At 42.4% G+C, this 22,024-nt stretch overlaps 1 protein-coding gene across 3 annotated transcripts in view; it reads right to left on the bottom strand.

The window, feature by feature from the left end:
- Positions 1-4,314: 4,314 nt before the first annotated feature.
- PID1 (phosphotyrosine interaction domain containing 1) overlaps positions 4,315-22,024 on the bottom strand; it is a 105,510-nt gene continuing 87,800 nt past the window's right edge. For 2 of the 3 annotated variants that reach the window (XM_075031803.1, XM_075031806.1), the window contains exon 3: positions 4,315-6,825. In XM_075031803.1, the coding sequence (XP_074887904.1) occupies positions 6,349-6,825 (477 nt within the window). In that variant the 3' untranslated portion in view covers positions 4,315-6,348. The remainder of the gene's footprint in view (positions 6,826-22,024) is intronic. The other variant, XM_075031805.1, reaches the window with a different exon arrangement.

Genomic DNA, 22,024 nt, shown 5'->3' with positions numbered 1-22,024 from the left:
TAACTATTTGAAATCAACCAACCGATGGAAAAGGAGAACGGACAGAGATGGTGCTACCCAAGGAGCCCACCGAGCACCCTGTGACGGGCATGTCCCACCAGAACACAGCAACTCACTGCTGCTGTACACACTCTGTGAAGTCCTGGCACCAGGCAGGAGTCCAACGCGCACAAACCCAACTACCTCCAGGCACTGCCCACACCAGAGCATTCCTAACCCTGTCACCACCATGGAAGCTGAGCACATCACATATATTCATTCCGGTGAAGACTTCCTTATCACTCAACTGTACTGGGGATCTCTGATGAACTGATCACAGAAAGCTCTCCAGCAGCTTATCCTCACTCCTCAATCTTCACTGAACTGTATGGTTTGGGGAAGCCCTTCAAAGAACAGTGAACCATCCAGGTTTTCACATACCCAGTTCATGATCAGACAGCAAAAATCTCAGCCTGGCCATCTCCCTAATCCCATAGACACACACTTCCCTGCTGGGGCCTTGCCATGCCCTTCCATTCCCCATGCAGCTTTAACAGCCTGCGGCTTTAATCCCATTTGCAGCACATGGTCAGCACGTGCATCGTGTCTGTGCTTCCAACAGATTTCACAACGCTTTTGAGGGAAGGCACAGCAGAAGACAGGACATCTCTCCAAACATACAACTATTTTCAATAAATCATTGTATCTGCTTTAACAGCCCTGATCAAAATTAATTACAATCCTAACCTAAGAAATCGTCATGGCACTTACAATGAATTACTGCCATACAAGAGATGTCTCCCCAAACTTCAAGCTTGGCCTGTGCAACTTAGCTATAACAATTCAAACCAACAGCCTGAACCAACTTTCTTACAGCCTCCTGCAGCTACCCAGCGACTCCTCTGTCCCAGCTCAGCCTCCTGCAAACACCGTGCCCCTGGCACGGGCACACCGGCTCCCAGGGGCTGCAGCAACAGGGACCCCAACGCCCGGCCAGGTGCCCTGCTGGGGCAGGAGGGAGGATCTCCGGCTTTCCCCCAGCCCGGCCCCAGGGCAGCGTACAAGTCCTGTCCTGGAGATAAAAGAGCCTTGGGGCAATGGGTAAAAGCAGCCAATGATGATCAATTGTACGATGAAAGGAAACAAGCCATTTAAAAAGGAACTTTTAAAAAACAGGCTGCATCTGTTTAAAATTACATTAGAAAAAAGGTATAATGAATGTCCCTATTTCCACAAAAGGATATATTCTCTTACCGTAACCTCTTGGCAGACTGAGCACTCTGGTCTACAGGATAACAACCACACATATAAGCTATTGCTTCCCAATTATACATAAATTAATAATTCACTGCCACAGGGAAAAATGAGCCCAATCATACATCATTCTTACGGCAGCTAATTGGGCGTGGAGCGGGCCAGCTCTGGTGGTAAATGGTAAATAATGCATATAGTATATCAAATTTTGCATGTAGATAGACAAGTTAATTTGCTTCCCACTAAAGAAAAAGGCCTTTTTAAGAAGTAGACCATTTATCTCAACACTAACATGCACGACTGCTTTCACATATACACCTACCATTACATATGTCCACCATGCAGAAAATCTTTAATAATGAGCATCATGTTTCAAGATGTGTGTGTACATGTGTGTGTGTATATATATGCATACATATGTGTATACAGACACACAGAGAACCTTACAATTCAAATAAAATTCACTGTGAATACACAGATATTGAAGTCTCAAGGCTTCCACGAATAACATATATATGTAAAGTTTTCTGAAACTGACACAGGGTTGTCTCTGTATCAAACCTCAATCACATGCCTTATTTGCAGGTTTTAGGAAAATGAAATATAATTCATTGGCAATGTCCAGCTGCTTTTTTATGTAAAAATGAACCCACTCGCCACTGGAAAGTTAGGGAGTGGAACCAGCTGCAGAGGGGTTTTTTGTTTGGTTGTGGTTTGAGTGTTTTTTTAAAAACAAAACAAAATATTAAGCTGTTCTTAGGGGCCTTTGAGTTTAAAACATGAAAGAAATTACTCTCTCCTTTTCTCCTTCCCCACAGGCAAAAAACCCCCATACACTTCTAAGCAATTCTCAAGCAACCTGTGTTGCTAGTGTGGTGCGTTGCTCTCCCCATAGCACAACTGCTCCTGAGCTACCATCATTCACTCACAGCTCCACAGAAGACTTGGTATGAACAAAAGATATTTAGACTTCAGAGCTTGAAAACTGAACCAACTTACTCTATATAGAATAACACTTACTTTCTTTTTTCTTAAGGTAGTTAGATAAATTATGAAAATCACCTTGATAAAACACCAGTGATGTTGCATATGGATGTTGAGGTGTGATGACATAAATGCTCTCTACTTTTTCGGCAGTTCTAATAACATACTTAGATATTTGACCCTTTTCTACTCTCCCCTACAAACAGAAGAGGGAAAGAAATCCCTTGGTTGTTTTCCTGGCTGACACTGAAGGAACTCGTCAACCCACAGCGGGATGCAGTGAGATCCAAAACTGGGCCCTTTGTAGTTGAAAAGGAAAGTCTTTAGCCAACTGGAAGTGACTTCTGATGGAAACTTTATGATTCTTCTTCTCCAACAGATTAATTGAAGGAAAAGTTTAACTTGATGTTTCATTCTGGTATCTATTGGCAACTGATACTCAGTGATAACTGATATGCTTGCAATTTAGGAGTAAAAGCTTTTCTCCTTCATGCAAATGGCATCACACATTTGGTATTGATAACGCAGAGGGATTTGGCCTGAATTCCAAATTAACTGAATTCCAAACTCATGATACTGATTATTTTTCAAATCTCATGTTTTCTAAGACAAACTGGAGTTCACATTCCCTCATATTCCTTTGCACATTTGATCCCTTAGAAAATAGCTGGTTTGTGTTTCAAAGGGTCTGATTTTCTAATCACAAGGACTAGAATTTTCTCCTTTGTATTTTCTTTTTATCATTCAAAATTCTCATGTAATCCACAGCTTCTAAATGCTGAGGAAGTATCACAGATGCCACAATATCAAATACCTTTGCAAGAACTCCCCAACCCACTGTAAATCAGTGCAAGGTCAGTAAGGGCTGCACACATGGCAGCCACTTCACTTAATGGTCCCTTCAGGGTCCTTATCAGCATCTAGGCACAGATTTCTAATTGCACATAGGCAACCAGCAAACATGCAAGCCCTGTGTTCCCAAAAGCATCAATTTCTCTGACACCAAGCCATGAAATACAACAGTCCAAAACCACAACTGAGTAACCTGCATCCCCATCACTGAGCAAGCGCACTGTGGTGCTGCTAACGTCAATGCATGATGCCATGCCCTGACATGGAGCATCACTGTAGACAATGGTCTGAAGACAAAACAGCTTAAAACCACACTCCCAGATTATTCCTGTTCTGGGTAATACCACGTGGCTGTGGGCTACTGGGGGAGTAGTGCCATAGCCCAGGGCTCTTGCTGGCAGATGCTGCGAGTCACAAACATAACAAGGGGAGCAGCAAGACATCACTTCAGGGTGTAGAGTAAAAGCACATTGGAGCAACTCTTTGCATTTCTGTCTATGGTTTCTGTGTGGTGCTCCCAAATAAAGCCAGCACTGTTTGCAGAAATTTAGACTGTCCTTAAAAAAAGTAAATAAATAAATAGACAACAAAAACCCCAACAAAGGTATTCTTTGCGTAACCCACACCTGCAGGTGACTTAGGGAGACAGGATCTTTTCAGCAGTTCCCAGCATGTTAGAGGACAGGCCATGATTAAAAGTAAAATGATGACACTTCTGTCCAGCTGTGCTCTGGCCGGGACTGCTTGGTGAGAAGGGCAGGCTGTGTCAGTCAGGAGGATCACACCCACCCCCGCAGCAGGAACACACCCCATGCTCCCAAGCCTTTGCTCCAGAAGTGGAAATCCCAAACCCAAATCTTCCACCAGAGTCCTCTGTAGGGCAGACAGGAGGCATCTCAGCTCCCGTGTGTGAGGAGGGCTGGTATCTTCCTTCTCACCCTCCCACACTGGAGCAGCCCTTGGTTAAGAGCTGGAACTCGCAGTCAAACCTCTCTGTTGTCAGCAGGGACATCTGGCTGAGAGGATGAAACAGGGGATTTCACAGGCTGATTCACAGCAGCTCTGGTGGCAGAGCATTCAAACAAGTAAAGAAACTAACGCATGATTACAGCTCTGAGCAAATGAAAATAATTTGTCATAAGTTGAAGAAAGTCTTGCCTAATTTTCCCTTTGGTCAAAAAGACAGATACATACATGGCAGAACTCAGATTTATATTTTTTTTTTAATTTTATTTCTTTTTGACCAGCATATAGCCCATACATAACCCTCCACTTCCAAATGAGCGTTGTGGGAAGAAAAAAATAAATCATTTTTAGGGCCATATTTGGAAATGCTGGATCATCCAAAGATTCAGACAGAAACAGTTCTGAAAGCTGCCGGCCTGATGTTTCATTCCCCATCCCACCATCTAACGCTGCACCTGAGCCACTCTGCAATTTCTGTAAGCAGGGCAAGATACTGCTCCCACTCAGCAAAGCTCATTTCAGCTGGCCAGGTGTGTGTGGGGGGGTATCTCTGCCACCTTCTGCAAAGCAGAAATTACAAATCATGTCCACACACAGCAAAGTTTAAAAAAAAAAACAAACCTCACAGCAATATTTAGCTAAATATTTAAAAGAAAATAATTTTAAAATATTAAAGGTAATTCTCGTGGAGACTGATGTAATACTAAATGGAAATAAATTAACATTTTCATTCCACTAAATGAAATGAACAGAGAACCCACACACATAAAACAAAACCAGAGTTTGCATTGGAAAGACAGCTTAAAACTCCCAAGCTTTAACTCAAAACATTTTTTTTTATTAAAGTATGAATGCATTTATGCTGGAGAATAGTTTACATACATTGTAAAGCAACAAGCATATTTTCAAGAGGTGTGGGCCCTCCTCAATATGTCTCCATGCTCAATCTACATGCTTTAACACGGGACTCACACATACACTCTCACTTACAAACATATAGACCCACAAAACACAGACATAGAGCTATCTGCTTCGATTAGATTTCTTTTAAGGCTTCTGTAAGGTGCCCTAGTGCCCCTAACATTACCATAATTACGAACAAAATTGTATAAAGGAGCAGCATTACCTGCAAACTATTGATCTGCTCTCGACCTTAAAAAATATCAAGTGAAACAGGTTTTTCCTTTTATTTGAGTTTTATTAAACATCTGCATTTAAGAAAGGCATGACTCTGTATATCTGTGAAAAAGGAAAGATAACGCGAATCTTAAAATGAGCTTCTCAACCAGAACAGATGTTCAAACCTGACTCCCAAGGGACCGTTTCCTTTGATCTTTACAGTAACGCAGCCCTGGCTGTGCGACGAGGCACTACCAGCTCCATCCCACCAGGGCCACTTGACCAGCAATGCGGAGACCGGTAACATGGAGTTGAGGCTACCATGCTCATATCACTTCAGACCTGAGGTTGATGAGAAGTCACAGTTCAAACACTAACAGACCCAAGTGTCCCTCAACTCTTACCAGTGGGCCCTGCTCCCGCAGAGCACATCAGGGTTGGAAAACACACAGATAGTGGTGCTGGCCTGCTGTACCCCTAGCCATTGTGGAGTATTTTTCCTCTTTTTGGTATCCTGCAGTGTATAGTCTGAAACTGCAACTACTGGTGTTGGGTGAAGGATGTGGCAGCAGGTATATTAAGAAAATAGGTACAATGAATAAAATAAAGGATAGCATATGATATAATGTGTACATACAAGCATCTTCTTTCATTTTTTATCTGTGAAATGTGAATTAACTGCAGAATGCCAGGCCATTAGTCTAAAAGGCTATGTATGGCTGTCTTAGCCTACGTACGGTCAATGGATTTTTGTGATGCATCATGGAGAAAGATTCTTCGGGAACCATCAGGGCTTTCCAGGTCTACTTGCTCTTGTGCATCAGCCCCCAGCTAGGAATGCCAGAGGAGCAACTAATAAAATTGCCTGACCAGTCTTATAAGACAAACAGGAATGATTCTACTTCATGGTATGCACCTGAACTACAGAGATGAGAAAGGGACAGTGATGGGTGGGTGAGAGAGATGGGGGAGGGAGCTTTTTTCTCACTTTTACAACAGCAGCAGATTTCAATGTAACGTAATTACTTTAATGATGCATATCTGTAGGTACTGAATTGCTCTTTTGATTTAAAAAGCTGGTCAGACAAGTGTTTGGCAGTCCTTTCATTCCCCAATTTCAATTGTTGCTTATTCATCTCTCAGATCTCATTCCCTAGGCCATTTCTGCCTTTGCTGAACCGTGAATGAGTTCAGTCAGCCATCATCAGATTCAAATTCATGAGACACTTCCTCTGATGAGCTGTTCCTGTGGATCCGGCCATCACTTTTCATGCTGTGAAAAGTCTTCTTAAAGGCCTCCATCATGGCATGGGCCAGCTTCTTGGCCTCCAGCTTGCTCTCACACTCTACAGCATGGCAGTCCATCTGGTAGGACAAGTCATCGTTGATCTCCCGATAGACCCAAGCAAAGATGTTTGGGCTGACGTTGTGGTCAGCAGTGCAGTAGGCTATACGTGCTACCTGAAAGGTATCCATGTGGACTGTCGCCTCGCCTTTGAGGTCCAGATGATGCAGCCAGACTTGGAAAGGGCGAATTTCCAGAAGGGCGTTAGCTGGGTAAATATCCTCCCTGGCGAGCGTGTGCTTCTTCCATAATTCAATGACTGGTTTCTCTGTGCAGCCTGACAAAAATTGCATCCCTGTTGTGGAAACCTTACCCAAATATGTAACCTGCAAAGAAGAGCAAAGATAGGTGAAACACAGACAGCAGGCTCCAGCATTACTTTCTGCCGTTCCAGGGAACTTTCCTTTATCTGGAAAATAAAAGCACCCCCACCCCGCAAACTCCCCAATTTCCCCAGCATCTTCAGTAAAACAGTTTTCAAACTGCTTTCCAGATATTTGCTTTTTCAGATGCTGACTTCACCAATCAAACCCAGATGTTAGAAATGTTCAGTCTCTGAGTTTTAAGGGATTTCACTCTCTTCAGGTCCCCTGGAAAGGCCCGCTTTAGAGCCCATGACTGTACCTCTAAGCTCATGTTAGCAAGTTTAAGTGCCAGTGGAGCAGGCCCCAGGTAGCTGTGATGCTAACTGCTTTTTTTTCTTTCTACTTTATTCAGATGATTTATTTTTATCATATTTCAAACATTAATATCAGGGAGACTGAGACATTCTGAGTTTGATAATACAAGGCTGCAGGGGGTCAGAAAAGCACAATCACAGTAGAGGATTTTAAACTGTTTAAATGTTTTTTTCCAAAATGATCCTGGTTTTCCACCACTTCTGCTGTTTCTACTTAAGTTTTAAGCCAGGAATAGCTCAAAGCTGTTCGAGACTCTATCTTTGACCAGGGCTGAGACATTTATTACATCAATTTAAGAAAACATGCTGTTAAAAATCTAGCAATAAATCTACCTTAGTTTAATCACATCATGTCTGTGCTTTTCTGTCTAGCTCTTCTGAGTAAATATCCTGTTATCCAATCTGCACAGGAAGGCAAGGTGGTTTTAGTGCCCTTACTGTATTTTGTTCACCAATAAACAAATCCACTGAGAGGTCCATATCAAAATTCTGTATTAAGCCTGTGCAGAATCTCTGCAGCTGCTAAAGAGGCTTTCTTCCACTTACAGATGAATGGAAGATTATTTTATCTGGGAAAAGGGATTTTCTCTAGAAAAGACAGATCAATGCCACATAAATACAATTATGCAAATTATTCTATTTATTGCTGTTGTCAGAATGGTGCATTTAAGAACAACTATATGAAAGCAAAATTGCTTCTAATTTGTCTCTTGCAGCAGTAATTGCTTGAGACAGAATTTTGTGCCTCTTGCTTGATGTCTTATAACCTCATGTGCATTTTACTCAAGGCATTTGGAGAAAAAAAAAGTCATCACATGCACTTTCCAAACTAATTTCTTCAAAATTCTGTATTAAACACACAGTATCAGCTATTTTTATTTTGTATATGCTTTAAGAAATGCAAAGAAAAAATATGGGATTTCCACACTTAAACACATTAAAAAATCATACCCACAAGGAATACAGGATTTGTATTCCATGCAAACAAAATTTTCCACAAGAAAAATATTTTGCTGCAAGCTTCATAGGTTTTGTTAAACTCAGAGACCTAAATTAAGCCATAATTAAGGAAAAAGCTTACAAAACATTATTGGAAGTCCGTGTGGCTTAATCATGCCTGCCAAAAAAGCAATTTCATACCATTGACATTTCAAAATGGGAAATCTTATTCTTTGCCTATAAATATTCATGCTTTGCACCGGGAATATGTTAAATCTTATAAAGCTTTATATTTTTTGGAACAGTGGGAAACACAACAGCTAGAACAGTTAACAAGGCAAGACCCACCAGTGTTTTGCTTTATTTTATTTTATTAGTGATGAGAGTTGAGTTCCCTAAAGTACTGTAGAATAACTTAAAAGAAAACCTCAGAGCTCATAGTGCCAACTAAACACATACAACCAGCACATACAAGACCAAAGAGGAATATGTGTCTGCAACATACTGGGGGGTATTTCAACATATATCCACAGTCACATTGCTTTCAAAAGATCAAGATCAGTGTGCAAATTTGCGCATTCAATATATTCTCCGAAGGTTCACTCAGCACCATTTCATATTCACAAGCCGGCTAACAAAAGGCTAACACACACTGTAAATTAACTGAGCGTCTGGGGTTAGATTCAAAGCCCATTGCAGTAACAGAAGTCCTTCACTGACTTCAAAGAGATTTGCACAAAGCCTTTAAACCCTGAGGAACAGAGAATTAGCCTTTTGCTCATGCACTTTTTTCACTGCCCAAATACAGTTTTGAATCCCCGGCCGCAGGAGAGATGCTGCCACCACTGCAACATTTTGCCTGTCCCGCTGCTGTTTGGAGAAGACCAGTATCACTTGGAGCATGCAGAAATAAGCACCTCTTTTTAGCGCACAACAGTAAATGCAGGGAATTGTTTCATTACAGGCTTGTCTGCAAGAGGAAGCTGTTGGCAGCATGTGAGCTGCCCTGCCATGAGGGCATAAGGAATGGGAGAGGAGAGGAAAGCAAAAGCAGCTACATCCCACTTAGGAAGCATTATTATGGGTCTTCCCAGGCAGTTAGCACTGCTGAGCTCGGTGCTGCAAACTCACCCCCAGCACACAGAGCATCAGCTTCTCAGCACAGATGACTCCCAAGTGATGCTCGGGACACCTCCGGTAGCTGAGGAGCAAGACCAAAGCGGGTTGTCACATGGGAGTGTAAATTGAGTTTAATGTTCTCTGTATTCCTTCCCTGCCACTAACTGCAACAACCTTTTGGCCGTCAATCTGTGCATGGCCTGCCTAAGTGTGAAGTTACAAAAAAATAATGTATTTCCTTACAAATAAAGTATTTGTATTTTACAAAGCAAAGTAGTGAATTACTCTGAAAGCAGCCAAGGCAAAAGTAACTAATAAGAAGGATGGGAAGATGGCTTATTTACCAAAATGGGATGTAATAGTCTGATTACTGTCCCAGTTCTGTCAGAGTATAACTGTGTAGAAACCTTTGGAAAGTTGCTTCCTTTAACACTACTTTGCATCTCCATTATATAGATTTCATTTTCCTTTGAGGACACTTTCATAAATATTTATAAGATGCTTACACATTACAACAAGGAGTTCACAGGAAAGAGAATAAACAAAACTTCTGGTTTAGAGTCTCTCCTGTACTGTGTCTTGCATAGAGACATCAACACCTACTAATGTTGTTATTTTTTGTTTCTTTTAAAACAAATTATCTTTTTTTTTCCTGGTTGAGGTACAAGCATTTCACAAGAGTAGCATTACTGTAGCTCTTAGTGAAGACAGATGTCTAACATTTCATTGCTTCATGGTCCCCTGCTAAATACAGAACAGGGATACAGGGGCTGGCAAGACACCTCGAATACTTGACACAAAAAAGGCAGCGACCTCTTCAGAACAAAGTTTTCTTCATGATTAAATATCATCTACGTGTTATCCATTACATATTAATCCATCTGGAGCTGGCCAATTTAGTAACTTAGATATTAACATTTGCATAACTGCAGGCATGGTACCGGTTTGAACTAAAACCAGCAAAAGATGGATTTATAGGCCACTTCTCCCTGAGCTCTCAGTTACAAGGTTATTCCACAAGCAATGCTCCCTGCATTTTGGCTCCTACCTCTTCATGTCTCACAGCACACCCACCTTTATTTAAATGCCCAGAAACCACTGACCACACACATCATTAGAGTAAAGCTATTACAGTACAACCATCTTCCTTTCTGATTTCCAAGTTTGCCGACCAAAGACCAAAGAACAGATTATTTCTTCCATTATCAGATAGAGAAGAAAATTATTTTGAGGCAAAAATTCCCATTGGTGGTCTTTTCCATTAAAATCAATGGTGTCTCATCAGTGTGAAGCCAGCAGGAAGTATAAAAAAAAAAAGAATTTCATCTTTAATACTCATAGGAACCAGATGTGAAGGGCACAGAAAGACATCATTATTATTGTTGTTGTTGTTACGTGTGCATGTGCAAACACACACTGAAGAAGAGCCTGAACAGAATCAACTGTATAGCCTTACTAACTAGAGAGCAACCATTGACAAGGACAGGCAATAGCCACAGCTCAGGTCGAAAGCCACATCTGCGATAATACAGGTCTGACCACCAGCCAAACTTCACCAGGACTGAATAACACTTTTCCTTCCTCTGAAATACTGGACAGAGGTCACTTGGCAGTAAACATCAGTCCAGGAAGATGACTTACTTGTGACAGCATGGCACGTCCTAGAGCAAGTGCCATCCTACACGCACCGAGGCCAGTAACCGTGTTCCCTCCCCTCTAGCCACAGTGCAAGGCAGAGTAGCCACAGGTTGGTTGTAATGTGTAAATTATGATTAAGCTGTTGCAGCCTTTACTTGTTTTGGACACTGTATTTTAAGTGAGAAAAGGAATGGAAAAGCCAGCTCAATGCCACTGTGTTAACCTTAAGCAATGAAAGCATTTCATATCATATCTTCTTCCAGGGGTAGGAATATATTTCTTTATGGCACTTTCAGTCTTTTGGTTTGTGTGTTCCATCTTTCCCACGGATTTCTGGAAGATACAACTCGCAACAACTTCTTGTGTGTGTTAAATATTACCCATATTCTTCCCAAACTGGCATTTCCCATCTGATCCTTCACTCCCTGGGAAGCCGCTGTCACCCAACACGACACAAAATACACTTGTGGTTTCAGCACTTCTGTGCTTGCAAACATTCAAACCTTTAGCAGAAGCCAAGATGGTCTGAAGAGCTCCTTATTTCACCCTAGAGACTTGCCAACACCAGTGTCAGTATCTGACAAAACCGTCCTCAACAGAAAAAGGCTGTGCCTTTGCCCTTTCATAACACAACTACAGCCACCTGACATGTAGAGATGTCTCATGTCAAAGGACATGAAGATTAATTGATGTCATTTTTCATGCACTGTCCTGGACACACAAAAACATCTGAGTATTTTGACATTGTTGTTTTCAACCCCTTCAGTCCAGTAATGTATAGTGAAAATATCTTTTAATAACTAGGCTCAAGAGCTTACCAACTTTGAAAAGACCAATATAGCAGCTGCCATAGACATTTTCACTTCTAGCACAGCATGATTTGTCAGAAGTAATAAGGGGGTTTTACTTCCCATACTCAATTCTTTTCTTTATCATCGACCTTGCGTTGTTTACTTGCAGCTCATATGAGATAAAGAACAGCTTAGCTCCTGCATGCATCGAATTGACTTCAGATCTGACTCCCCTATGGTCCATAAGTCCACACTGCTCCTAACTCACGAGCCCCTGTTGGGCATCTAAAGTCAGGCAGCCCAATTTCTTTTTCTCCCTCTGTTCCTATCCCCAGTCCATAGACTACCATTGCTCCAAGAAAGCAGATCCAAGTTGTAAAGATCCATAATTATTACATTACATGAGGGCAGATGCTCTCTTGGCACAGGAGTCTGGCACGGGAAAACATACACACAGAGGACTCTGGGCTCTCTTGCTATTCAAGACCATGATCAAAGGACCATATGGAAAATTAACTATTTAGTTATTTCTTTAATGTAAGTATTTCCTCCACACTGGATGAGGGTCTTTGTTAACAAAATTAACAAAGAAAATGAAAAAATTAAAACAAATACAGCACTGAACTTGAGCCGGCATGTGTTTACTCTGCATATTTGCAGTCACCAGAGGATGGCCTAGAAGATCTTGTATCTTACGCAAATCTTAGTAATAGGTGACTGTTTCTTTTGTTGATCTGTATTTTAAAAGAAACATTCTTTTAGCCTCAAATTTGGTCTAGTTGCAACTGATTATATTTGATCTGAGACAGTAAGATATTCCTCACTTAAGGTGAGGCAAGCAGAGGTAATGAGACATTTTCTTCCTGAAATCAGAAGAATTTCTCCTGTGGCAATGTCAGGCGTTTGGTAATGACAAAAGGATTGGAAGGGTCTGTGTCAGGATGCACAAGTATAGACTCTCCAGTGAGCAAGGAAATCGTCAGCTTGTCCCAGCCAAGCAAGAAGTACCAGCCTAAAGATTGACTAAACTTGCAAAAATATTTAAGAGGAATACAGAGGACACTTGAAGAAAGGAAAACCAGCCAAAAGCATTTTTGGGAAGACGTGTGCATGTCTTGTTTTGAATTGCTGCTGGAACACAGATAAACATGCAGACACACTCTGGGTTAGCAATACAAAAGCACACATAGGATGAGAAAGCCCAAGCTTCACCCATCCTCCATGCACTTATTCTCAAGGCCAGAACAAAGCAAGCTCGATCTCCACATCATTACCAGGTCTGGAAAACACTGTGAGAAGCTGCTACTCAGAAAACCTGTGCTTGGGCCTCCCTGTGCCCCAGCAGCCGCAGCAGCCGGCCACACCACCAAACACCAGTCTTGGTGAGGTCCAGAGCTGTCTGGATACAACCCCATATCTTCCAGTGCCTCCAAAATGCATCAGAAGATCACATTAGATATGGTGCTGGTGGATTCCAAACATCACCTTTTTCAGTTCAGAGACAAAAATAAATAAAAATATATATAAGAAAAAAATAAGATTAAAAGGGCATGTTTTCCCATGGCCACTGCCACCTGGACTACCTTCCCTTCAAGCAGCATGTTACCCTCCTGTCCCCGGTCACAAAGCTTTGGAGAGACTCTCCGAAGGAGCCCTGGGCAGCCTGGCAGAACCCACCAGGACATCCCCTGGTCCCTGGGGGCTGGGGGACACAGTGCAGCATTTGGAAAGCCAGCCAGGAGACAAGGTGGCCAGCAGGGAGCTTCACTGCAATGGTGGTGTGCACAAAACCCACAGTGTCTCCCATGCTGGGTGGTCAGGGAGGGTCGGGGCTCACAGAGGGTCGCACGGCATTGAGTGCTGAAACTGGATTTTTTTATCCACAGCAGAGCTGGGATACGAGTGGACAGGCCTGCAGCACGCTGCCTGCAGCTCAGTTACTCATGGCACATCTTTCATTTCAGTAAAAGCAAATTTAGCTGTAGAGTCATTTGCAACATCTTTAATTAACACACCCAGCTCCTGACGCAGAGGGAGCACTCCGTGACAGCCAGGGTGCCCGTCCGACCGCACCACCACAGCAGCTTGGCTCTCCTCGCCCTCAGGGAGAGTGACTCTGCCTCAGGCTAGTGGCTTTGGGATTTAGAGCCAAAACCTGCTTTTTGGCTCTAGAAGAAAAACAAAAATATCCCAGACATTCCACTGGATCACTGAGCAAATACCGTGAACTGCACTCAAGCAATGTTTGCTTAAGTAAGACCCAACAACCTAACTCAGTTAAGGAAAAAGGCTGCACAGTTTCCCTCTGCCTGTCACTGCTTCCTCACCCACGCTGCCTGCCATCCAGCCAAAGCCTTCGCAGCACAAACATGAGGGTCTTTGTGGGAACTGCAGGGCTCCTCAGCACACAGAAATACTCAGTAAATGCAGTAACATGGCTTACAGAAATATGTGAAGAGCTCTTTTATTTTGGAGACAAAATTTAGAGGGATAGCAGACTGAGCTGAGCAACCGTTTAATGGAAAATAACCATAGACTCTGATGGCTGCCCTCTGGTATAGGAGGGATGGAAAAAAAAGATCAGTAGTTAATATCTGATTTACTCTGAGGAATCAAAGAGTAGCTCCAGCAAAATCTGGAAGTGTCAGCACCTCTTCAGCAGTTAAGTCAACAGCCAGCATCTGACTCCTTTAGTGGGAACAAAGCTGAACCTATGTCTTAAAACAATGCTAAAATTCCCCCTTGAAAACAAAAATAATAAACAAGCCCAGCAAGAAATGCATTCAACCCTTTACATCTTCAGAACTCCTTTGAAAAAAACAACTGCTGGGCAGCAGCTGCTCCTTCCTTCCCTCCCTCCCTCCGTCCGTCTGTCCCCACAGCCATGCTCACAGTAGCCCTTCACTGGTGCCTTTATTCTCCCATGTGTTTCTCAGCTGTGACCGTGCAGCAGATCCTGCCTTAGTTTAGTCCCAGGAAGGGTTCACCACACAAGTAAGGTGGAAAGTGATAGCGCGGGGCAGTCACTTTAGACATAACTCAATCATCCAACTAAATCCCTTTAAAGGACACAAAAGCTCTGGTTATTTTTAATCTGTCATTATTCTTACAGGTTTTACAGTCTCGGTGCTTCCAGGTAGCTGTAGCAGGTGAAGGAGAAGGAAGAGCTGGGGCACGGTGAAAACACCTTTTCTTGAAAAATGCTCATCCCCAGTAGAAAGAAAAACCTATTACCAATTTCACTGCTGCTTCTGAGCTAGTCTAGGAAAGCCCTTTAACATAGCAGCAGGCTGTCCAGGGCAGCATCTCAGACATGGGACTTTTCTGACGGAGGGCAGAGCTCACTCACGAAGGACATCTCATTCCTCAGACATGGAGGAGAACGAACACTGCAGCGACTGAGGACGATGGACGTCAAGAGCAGGGTACATCTCTGAGATCCTGTCCCAGCTCTGAGCAAGACACCTAAGAGCACACAGACATCCCAGAACCCCTCTCCCCAGCCAAATAAAATCCTAATCCTCCCACAGCAGAGCTCTGCCAGGTCTCCCGCTGATGGCACCTGGGGAGGGGAGCAGAAGACAAAAACCTCTGAAGAGTGCCCAGAGGAACAGAGCCCTCCTTACCCAGTGTGACTAGCCCCATCACCGACACCAACTCACACTGCTTGGGAGAGAGGGGGGAAAAAACATAGACATTTGGCAAGTTTAAGATTTAGTAAATACATGTATTGAAATGGAAAAAATTTACCCTTGATGGCTTAATTTGTAAGCTCTGAGAGGAACAAAAGCAAACAAGAAAAAGCCCACTGGCTCCACAGACCAAGTAGCCAGTGCAGGATAAATAAGGCAGCAAGCAGAGATCTCCTTTGAAACACAACCCTGAGAAACTCAACAGTCCAAGCTTTTCACCTTTCATTACATCAGGCTGCTGCTCAACAAGCCTCTTTGTAAACTACCCTGGGTATTAAACTACTGTCCTCAGTTAGACCTAAGAGCATCTAGCTTATATCCAGTGACCAGGAGTCTCTGCCTAATTGGTAAAATGGTTAACCAAGCCCAAACACAACCTCAGCAAGAGCCAGCTCTGCTCCCTGCAACCTCCCGTTAGCAACAAAAGGATCACCTCTTGCATTGCATTTTCCACTGGACAGGAAGCTCTTTTTGTGGTTTGGCTTGCGGGGATGAGTCTGAAATGAAATCAAGTGGAACTGGCAAATTGCAGCTAGCTTGCAGTCAGAGACATTTGGGTCCTGGTGTGAGTAGAAGATTTACGCTGCACTATTTAAAACTCAAGAAATCAATTTAATTCTAGCAGCGATTTTAAAAAGTTGTAGTGCAAGACATAACTGAATGAACAAATACATCGATCATACACAACCTCAGCAGGGCTGCTGGACACCCTACTGTACAAGTTGATGATTACTTTTATTCCCAAATATTTTCTTTATGTTGCTTTTTAGATCACTTTTGTTCTTTGTCTCCTTTCATTGCCTCACATAACTTCCTTTCTCTGTGCTCAGTTACCACTGGGTTGAAATTAATTCTTGGATAAGCCAGTTCATTTTCCATTGTCCTTCAGGAGTCTTCCCAGGGCGAGGAGGCAGCCAGGGAAATAAGAAGAAAACCAACCCACACTGCAGTCACTAGTTGGAATTACTTGGAGTTTCCTTCACACAAAGTCCTTCCAAAACCTCTCCTCTGACACCTCAAAACCTTCACTTTGAGAATGTCCCTTCTGCCAGGAGAAAGTGGCGTTATGTTTGTCTGATCATGATCTTCCCCTAAACAGACATCTACCTTGACATTTATGTTCAAATTACACACAAGCTTTTTTCCCTACACATTCCGTATTTACATGAGGTTGAAAATGAGCCTGGAAATCTGATTAAGCAACTCGTCATGTTTCAGAAACCTTTTTGGTCCCAGGGTCCTCACAGCTGGTGTCTCGTAGCAGAGGGAAGGAGCCCACGGGCGGAGGGGGGTGGAGCAGGCTGTTTGCTTTTACTTTGTTCCCCTTCCTTTCCAATCCACAGAAAGCTCACTTTGGCACTAGTCCCACAAAAACTTCAGTTGTACTTAATGGAGCATGCAAAGAGCGAGTACGGGAATGGCTATATAACTTGGGCCACTGTTTCCACCGAGGCATGTGCATTTTACATACTCTCCAAGACTTTGGACAGTGAAGTACTCCCAGAAAGCCATGCAGAGCACACGTTTTTCAGGATCTTTTATGCCTAAGAGATGTCCTCAGGGTTCCCTTCTTTGAGCATTCCCTACAAGACCCTTGTATTTCCCCTTCAGTTCTTCCTTTTAAAAGAAGACGCCAAGTAATAAAACTGAACAAAGCCCGTGTTACTAAGACATGCAGTTGTGGAGACCAAACATCTCAACTGCACTTGTTTCCTGGCACAACTTGACAACACCTGAAATTAAGAGCAAAAGGGAAGGGAGCCAGCTTTAGGGACCACTGAAGATGACTACAAATTGGGTTTGTATTTCAAGAGAAGGGTCAGGCCTACGTCGCAGGAAGAACAGAAGAAAAATAATGACAACTAAACTATTTCAGTTCTTCCTCCCACTGAGTGCCATTAAGACCAGTAACATTCAAAAAAAGAAAAAATTACAAAACAAACCACGGACATGAAAGACTCCCAGAAACAGCAGCTATCCTCCACACACTGCAAATGAAACACATTCCCTGAAGAGAACGAAGGAACACAGAAATATCACCCCCCATATAAATGTAACTGTACCTGCATCTGCAAAGTCGCCTATTAAGGTACTTGGTCATTGGTTTACATCTCCTTCATGCATCACTATGTGAAATGAGTTCCATGACTTAGCAAAACCCTTAGAGATTTTTCCAGTTCTCAAATTTTAGCATCTCCAGAAAAAGTCTTATTCAAAGGCTGAAGAAGAAATACAGTGTCTACACTGGGATGGAGCTTTTATACTGCAGCAATGAAAAACAGACTTTGCATATTTCAACTTAATAACAAGCACTAAATACATTATTAAAAAGAAAATATAGTTAAACAACTCTTTTTATTGTTAAATGAGCCCTTAGATAAATATGCTTGATTTATCACTTATGTATGTTTGTGTTATCAAATTCTGGATCAGGGCCATAGCAACACAGGCTCTGCACAGACAGAGGGAATACAACATTGCTGCCTCTAAGGTTTACGACACTATATTACAATTTAAACAGAATTTTCCCACTCAGCAATGCAACAGTATTTTAGCAGACTAAACACAAGATTTTAAAAGAACAAGTAAGTCCCATAGGGTATAGTGCTGGAAGACAATGGTGCCATGCAGTTTTTAATTCATTTCCAAAGCCACGGTTCACAGTGCCTCCAAGGTCCTGTTTTCACAATGGATTTAGTGCTTGCCTGTGCCTTCAACAGTCACTTTCCACTTGGGTGATGTCTTCTAACCAGTACAGAAAGATCTGAAAGCGATCCTTAGCCCCCGTGAGCATCCAGTGAATTGGGTATTCATGCAGGCTACCTGGGCTCCAGAGAGGTTTGTCTCCTGGGAATTTCTCCAGGCAGCGAGAGGTCTTTTACAATGACACAGAGGGAGCCTCACTCCTTTTCTGGCTAATTTAATCACAGCATCACATGTGTGTCTCTCCAAAAAAAGCTACATTGCCTCCAATGCATTCTCTTGGCCTGTATTTCAGCTCTAATGCAATAAGCCTGCAGAGCAGCCTGAAAGCACAGTCCTCAACCACCTGGAGCAAAAAAAGAGACATGGAGACTTCTACGGTGCTAACTGCAGCCAAGATGAAAGAAAAGACCAAGCGTTGGTTTGGAGAGCCTGGAAGGTGGCACTCCAAAGTGGAGGACTGTCTGGAGGAAAGAAGGGGAAGGGGGCAAAGGTCCTCTTCTCTGGGGACAGCTCTACTTACCACTGCTGTAATTTAGATGATCTATTACAGTATCTTGCCCCCAGTACAATTCAGACAGCTGCAGGTCAGACCCAATCACTATCCACACCAGTTGTACAGCAAAATCCTAGGAGCTCCCTTCATATCCACAATTCATCTCTCTGGTATTACAGAGGTCATGGCTTTTACAAAGGGCAGAAAATTAATTTTCATAGTTTCCACTGGCCCTGAAGTTGACTTTGTAAAGACAAAAATCTATAGTGAATAGCCCTGCTGTTGGTATGTTTGACGAAGGACAAACTGGTGCAAATTTTAAGGATTGAAGGAAAAAAAAAGAAACTACTTATGATGGAAATAAATAAACCCTTCACTGTTTTTCTTGACACTTATTGTCTTCATGCAACTATAAATACTTGCAGTTAAAAATATAATAATCAATAACATTATAAAAAGCTCCCAGTCTTGCAGTTCTCAGCCAACAAAAACTGCCATCTGGATTTAAAAAATTGCTCCAATTTATATTTGCAGAGGATTTCTGTGTTTGTATGAGCAGTAAGAAAGAAAGGATATAAAGATACAGTAGCAAACCATGATGGTAGGATCAATACTGATTCAGAGCAACTGCTGAACCTGCAGAGCATCACATTAATCTACTCTCCATCACCTATGTTGCTTTAAGAGAAGTTAGGGTGAAAGAAATACAATAGCAGCTCCACTCATTCCTATCTTCTGTCTTCCTCTTCGCAGTCTGGCAGTCACTGGGACTACATGGCCAAGCCACAGGGAGCAGAGATCCTACCGGGTGCTTTGCCACTGAAGCTCAGACACCTTTGGTCCAGTTGCTGCTTGGCCTACCTGGGGACGGAGGGTCAGTTCTAGATAAAGCAACACTAACTCTCTGAAATCGCTCTTCAGCATGACAACAGAATACAGCTTCCTAAAGCAAAGAGCATTACAGGCTGCCTGTGACGTTGTCTCTAAGCAAAATACATCCATCCTACGAAGCACAGGCCATTCCATAGCACAATAAGCTCAATGAGGTCTCACCACCCAAAAGTTAACATATTGCTAACTGTGACTGCAATATATATCTAGTAAAAAACTCAGAAGTCTGATGATTGTTTTCTATATAAACGACTCAAACAGTTTTCATTAACAAGGTGTTTCACAGCTCTGTAACAAGTAAATACTCAGTCTTAACCATTTATCATCATCCTACACTTACAATTTTCCGTCTAGTTACTAAAATTATTTAATAGAATAAGCAGATCTCTTTAAGAGCTTAATACTTCTCGATCATACCAAACTAAGTGTCCAACCAGTGCATAATACTTTCTCCAGCACTTTCCTGTATCAGACAGAAAGGGAAGAATAAAGAAGCAGGGTTTGAACTGACAAAGCAATGGCCAAGACTGGAATAAACTGCCCACAGGGGAAGGTTTCTCTTCCCCAGACAGCAGGAACCAAATATTTCCAGGCATTTCAAGAAAGCCCATGGGTTTAGCGTGCTCTCTCCCTTTGCTTTGAGATATTGACAGATTTTCAAAAGAGCACAGACAGCAACACGTGTCGAGCATTTTAAGACAAGCTGACCACTCTTTCAGTATCTAGAAATACAGACAGAAATTTGGCAAGAGAGATCGGTGTGTACATTAACAAATGAGGAATGACTTGTCTTTTAAAATTCTGCAGCTTTCCCCATCTAGGCTGAAGCAAGCAAAGTCAAAGCACTCCTGTTCCTAGGGAGCCTAATACAACACTGGTATGAGACACACAGTTGTACTTTCACTCACAGAATTAGAACCCTTTCTAAGTCTCTCCTAACAGTCTGGTTTCCTACCAAAGCTGTTATTATTTTGGTTAAATACTTTTAAATAGAAAATAACATATATTTTAGGTTTAATTATGCATGAGCTTAAATATGACAGCACGATAGAGAGAAAACAGCATTTTGGGTAACATAGAATTTACTTTAGATTTACTTTATGCTAAAAATGTAGATATTTACAGTAAAAGCACACACTATATTATTTGTCCCCTATCATCTGTCTGTAGCCTTCCACTCTTTTCCTCTGCTGCCTCCTCATCAAAACAAGTTGGTATCTCTTGTTGGGCTGAAACCAAGTAGAAGATTCTTTAATTACAGTGCAAACCCACAAACAGCATTGAAGTTCAAGCCATCTATGCAAAAATCAAATCTGAAGAGGCCAACCTAGCTATTCCTGTGAGAGAATCTTATTTACAAGAAAACATCCTGCTTCTACAAGAAACTCACCAAAAAAAAACCCCAGGAAAAAAGCCTCAAACCACTCCCCTGCAGCGTTTCTTACTCCAGGCAAGGGCAGCCAGCACGTGATTGTCTTCAGAGGATCCTGTTTATCTTTTTTTTTTCCCCAAGGAGAAAAAGCTGAAATAGAGGTTAGTCCCCACCTGAAAAACCAAGTAGTATGGCAGACAATATAGATTGTAATTTGTCTTCATGGTTTGTCATTAGCAAGGTAAGATTCTTTTTTTTCATTAAAAAAATGTAGATACAAAACAACTGCATCTCCATTCTCCACAAAAGCACCGAAGAGAGATTATAAAAATCTCCACATTTAAAATAGCCACAAGGCAGTCCCTCCTATGGCAGCAAGATCACACAATATGCACTAGTGAATTGGACCACAGCCCTTCTGGGGATGAACTTGCTAATGCCCAGAAATGGCATTAATGCATCATGTCGTAATGCCTGTCACAGCCTTAGGTTCCGAAGATCCCAAATTGTTCAGCAGTGCACATAGACAGCTTCCTATCTGCATGCATAAAGTTGACACCATGCTATTCTAACAGGATACTATATACATATATATGTACTACAAAATAATTCTGTTGAATTATTTATAACACCTTTCTTCTCAAAGAAGCATTTAGCAAGCCATATCATTAAAATATAAACAGCAGCTGCCTACATGTCCCTGTATACCCCAAATCCAGAGTATAGAAGAGGAGGTGATGAACAGTATTACCGAGGGAAACTGCAAGGGCAATTTATGAGGGAGCAATGTAATTAATGGAAATGGATATTGGGCTTTAGCAGCCCCGCTCAGAGTGCTACCCTTGCAAAAAGAGACACAGTTTTCCAATGACTGCAGTGCCTGGGACACGATCTGTCTCATTCACAGCACAGTGTCATTAGGAGAGGTGTCTCCCAACAGCATGGGGAGCACTGCCTTTACACCACCACATCTGCTACACTCCCACTCACTTTGCAGAGCAGGTCCCAGCTACATAAACACCCAAGAATCAGCAAATACAAAGGAGGGCTATTCATGAAGCAAGGTAACTTCACTGCTTTCTTGCATCTGCCTTCTTTCCTGCCTGCCATTTGCTCTGCTTCCTTCCTTCCCTCCCAGGGAAGTGCAATCCTAGCAATGGACAAGTGCCCCACCAGCACTGCCCGCATCAGCCGGGCGATGGAAA

This window comes from Buteo buteo, chromosome 7 (genome assembly GCF_964188355.1).
Source record: "Buteo buteo chromosome 7, bButBut1.hap1.1, whole genome shotgun sequence".
NCBI lineage: Eukaryota > Metazoa > Chordata > Aves > Accipitriformes > Accipitridae > Buteo > Buteo buteo.
The sequence above is the reverse complement of the archived record's forward strand: the minus strand, read 5'-3'. Positions and strand labels throughout refer to the sequence as shown.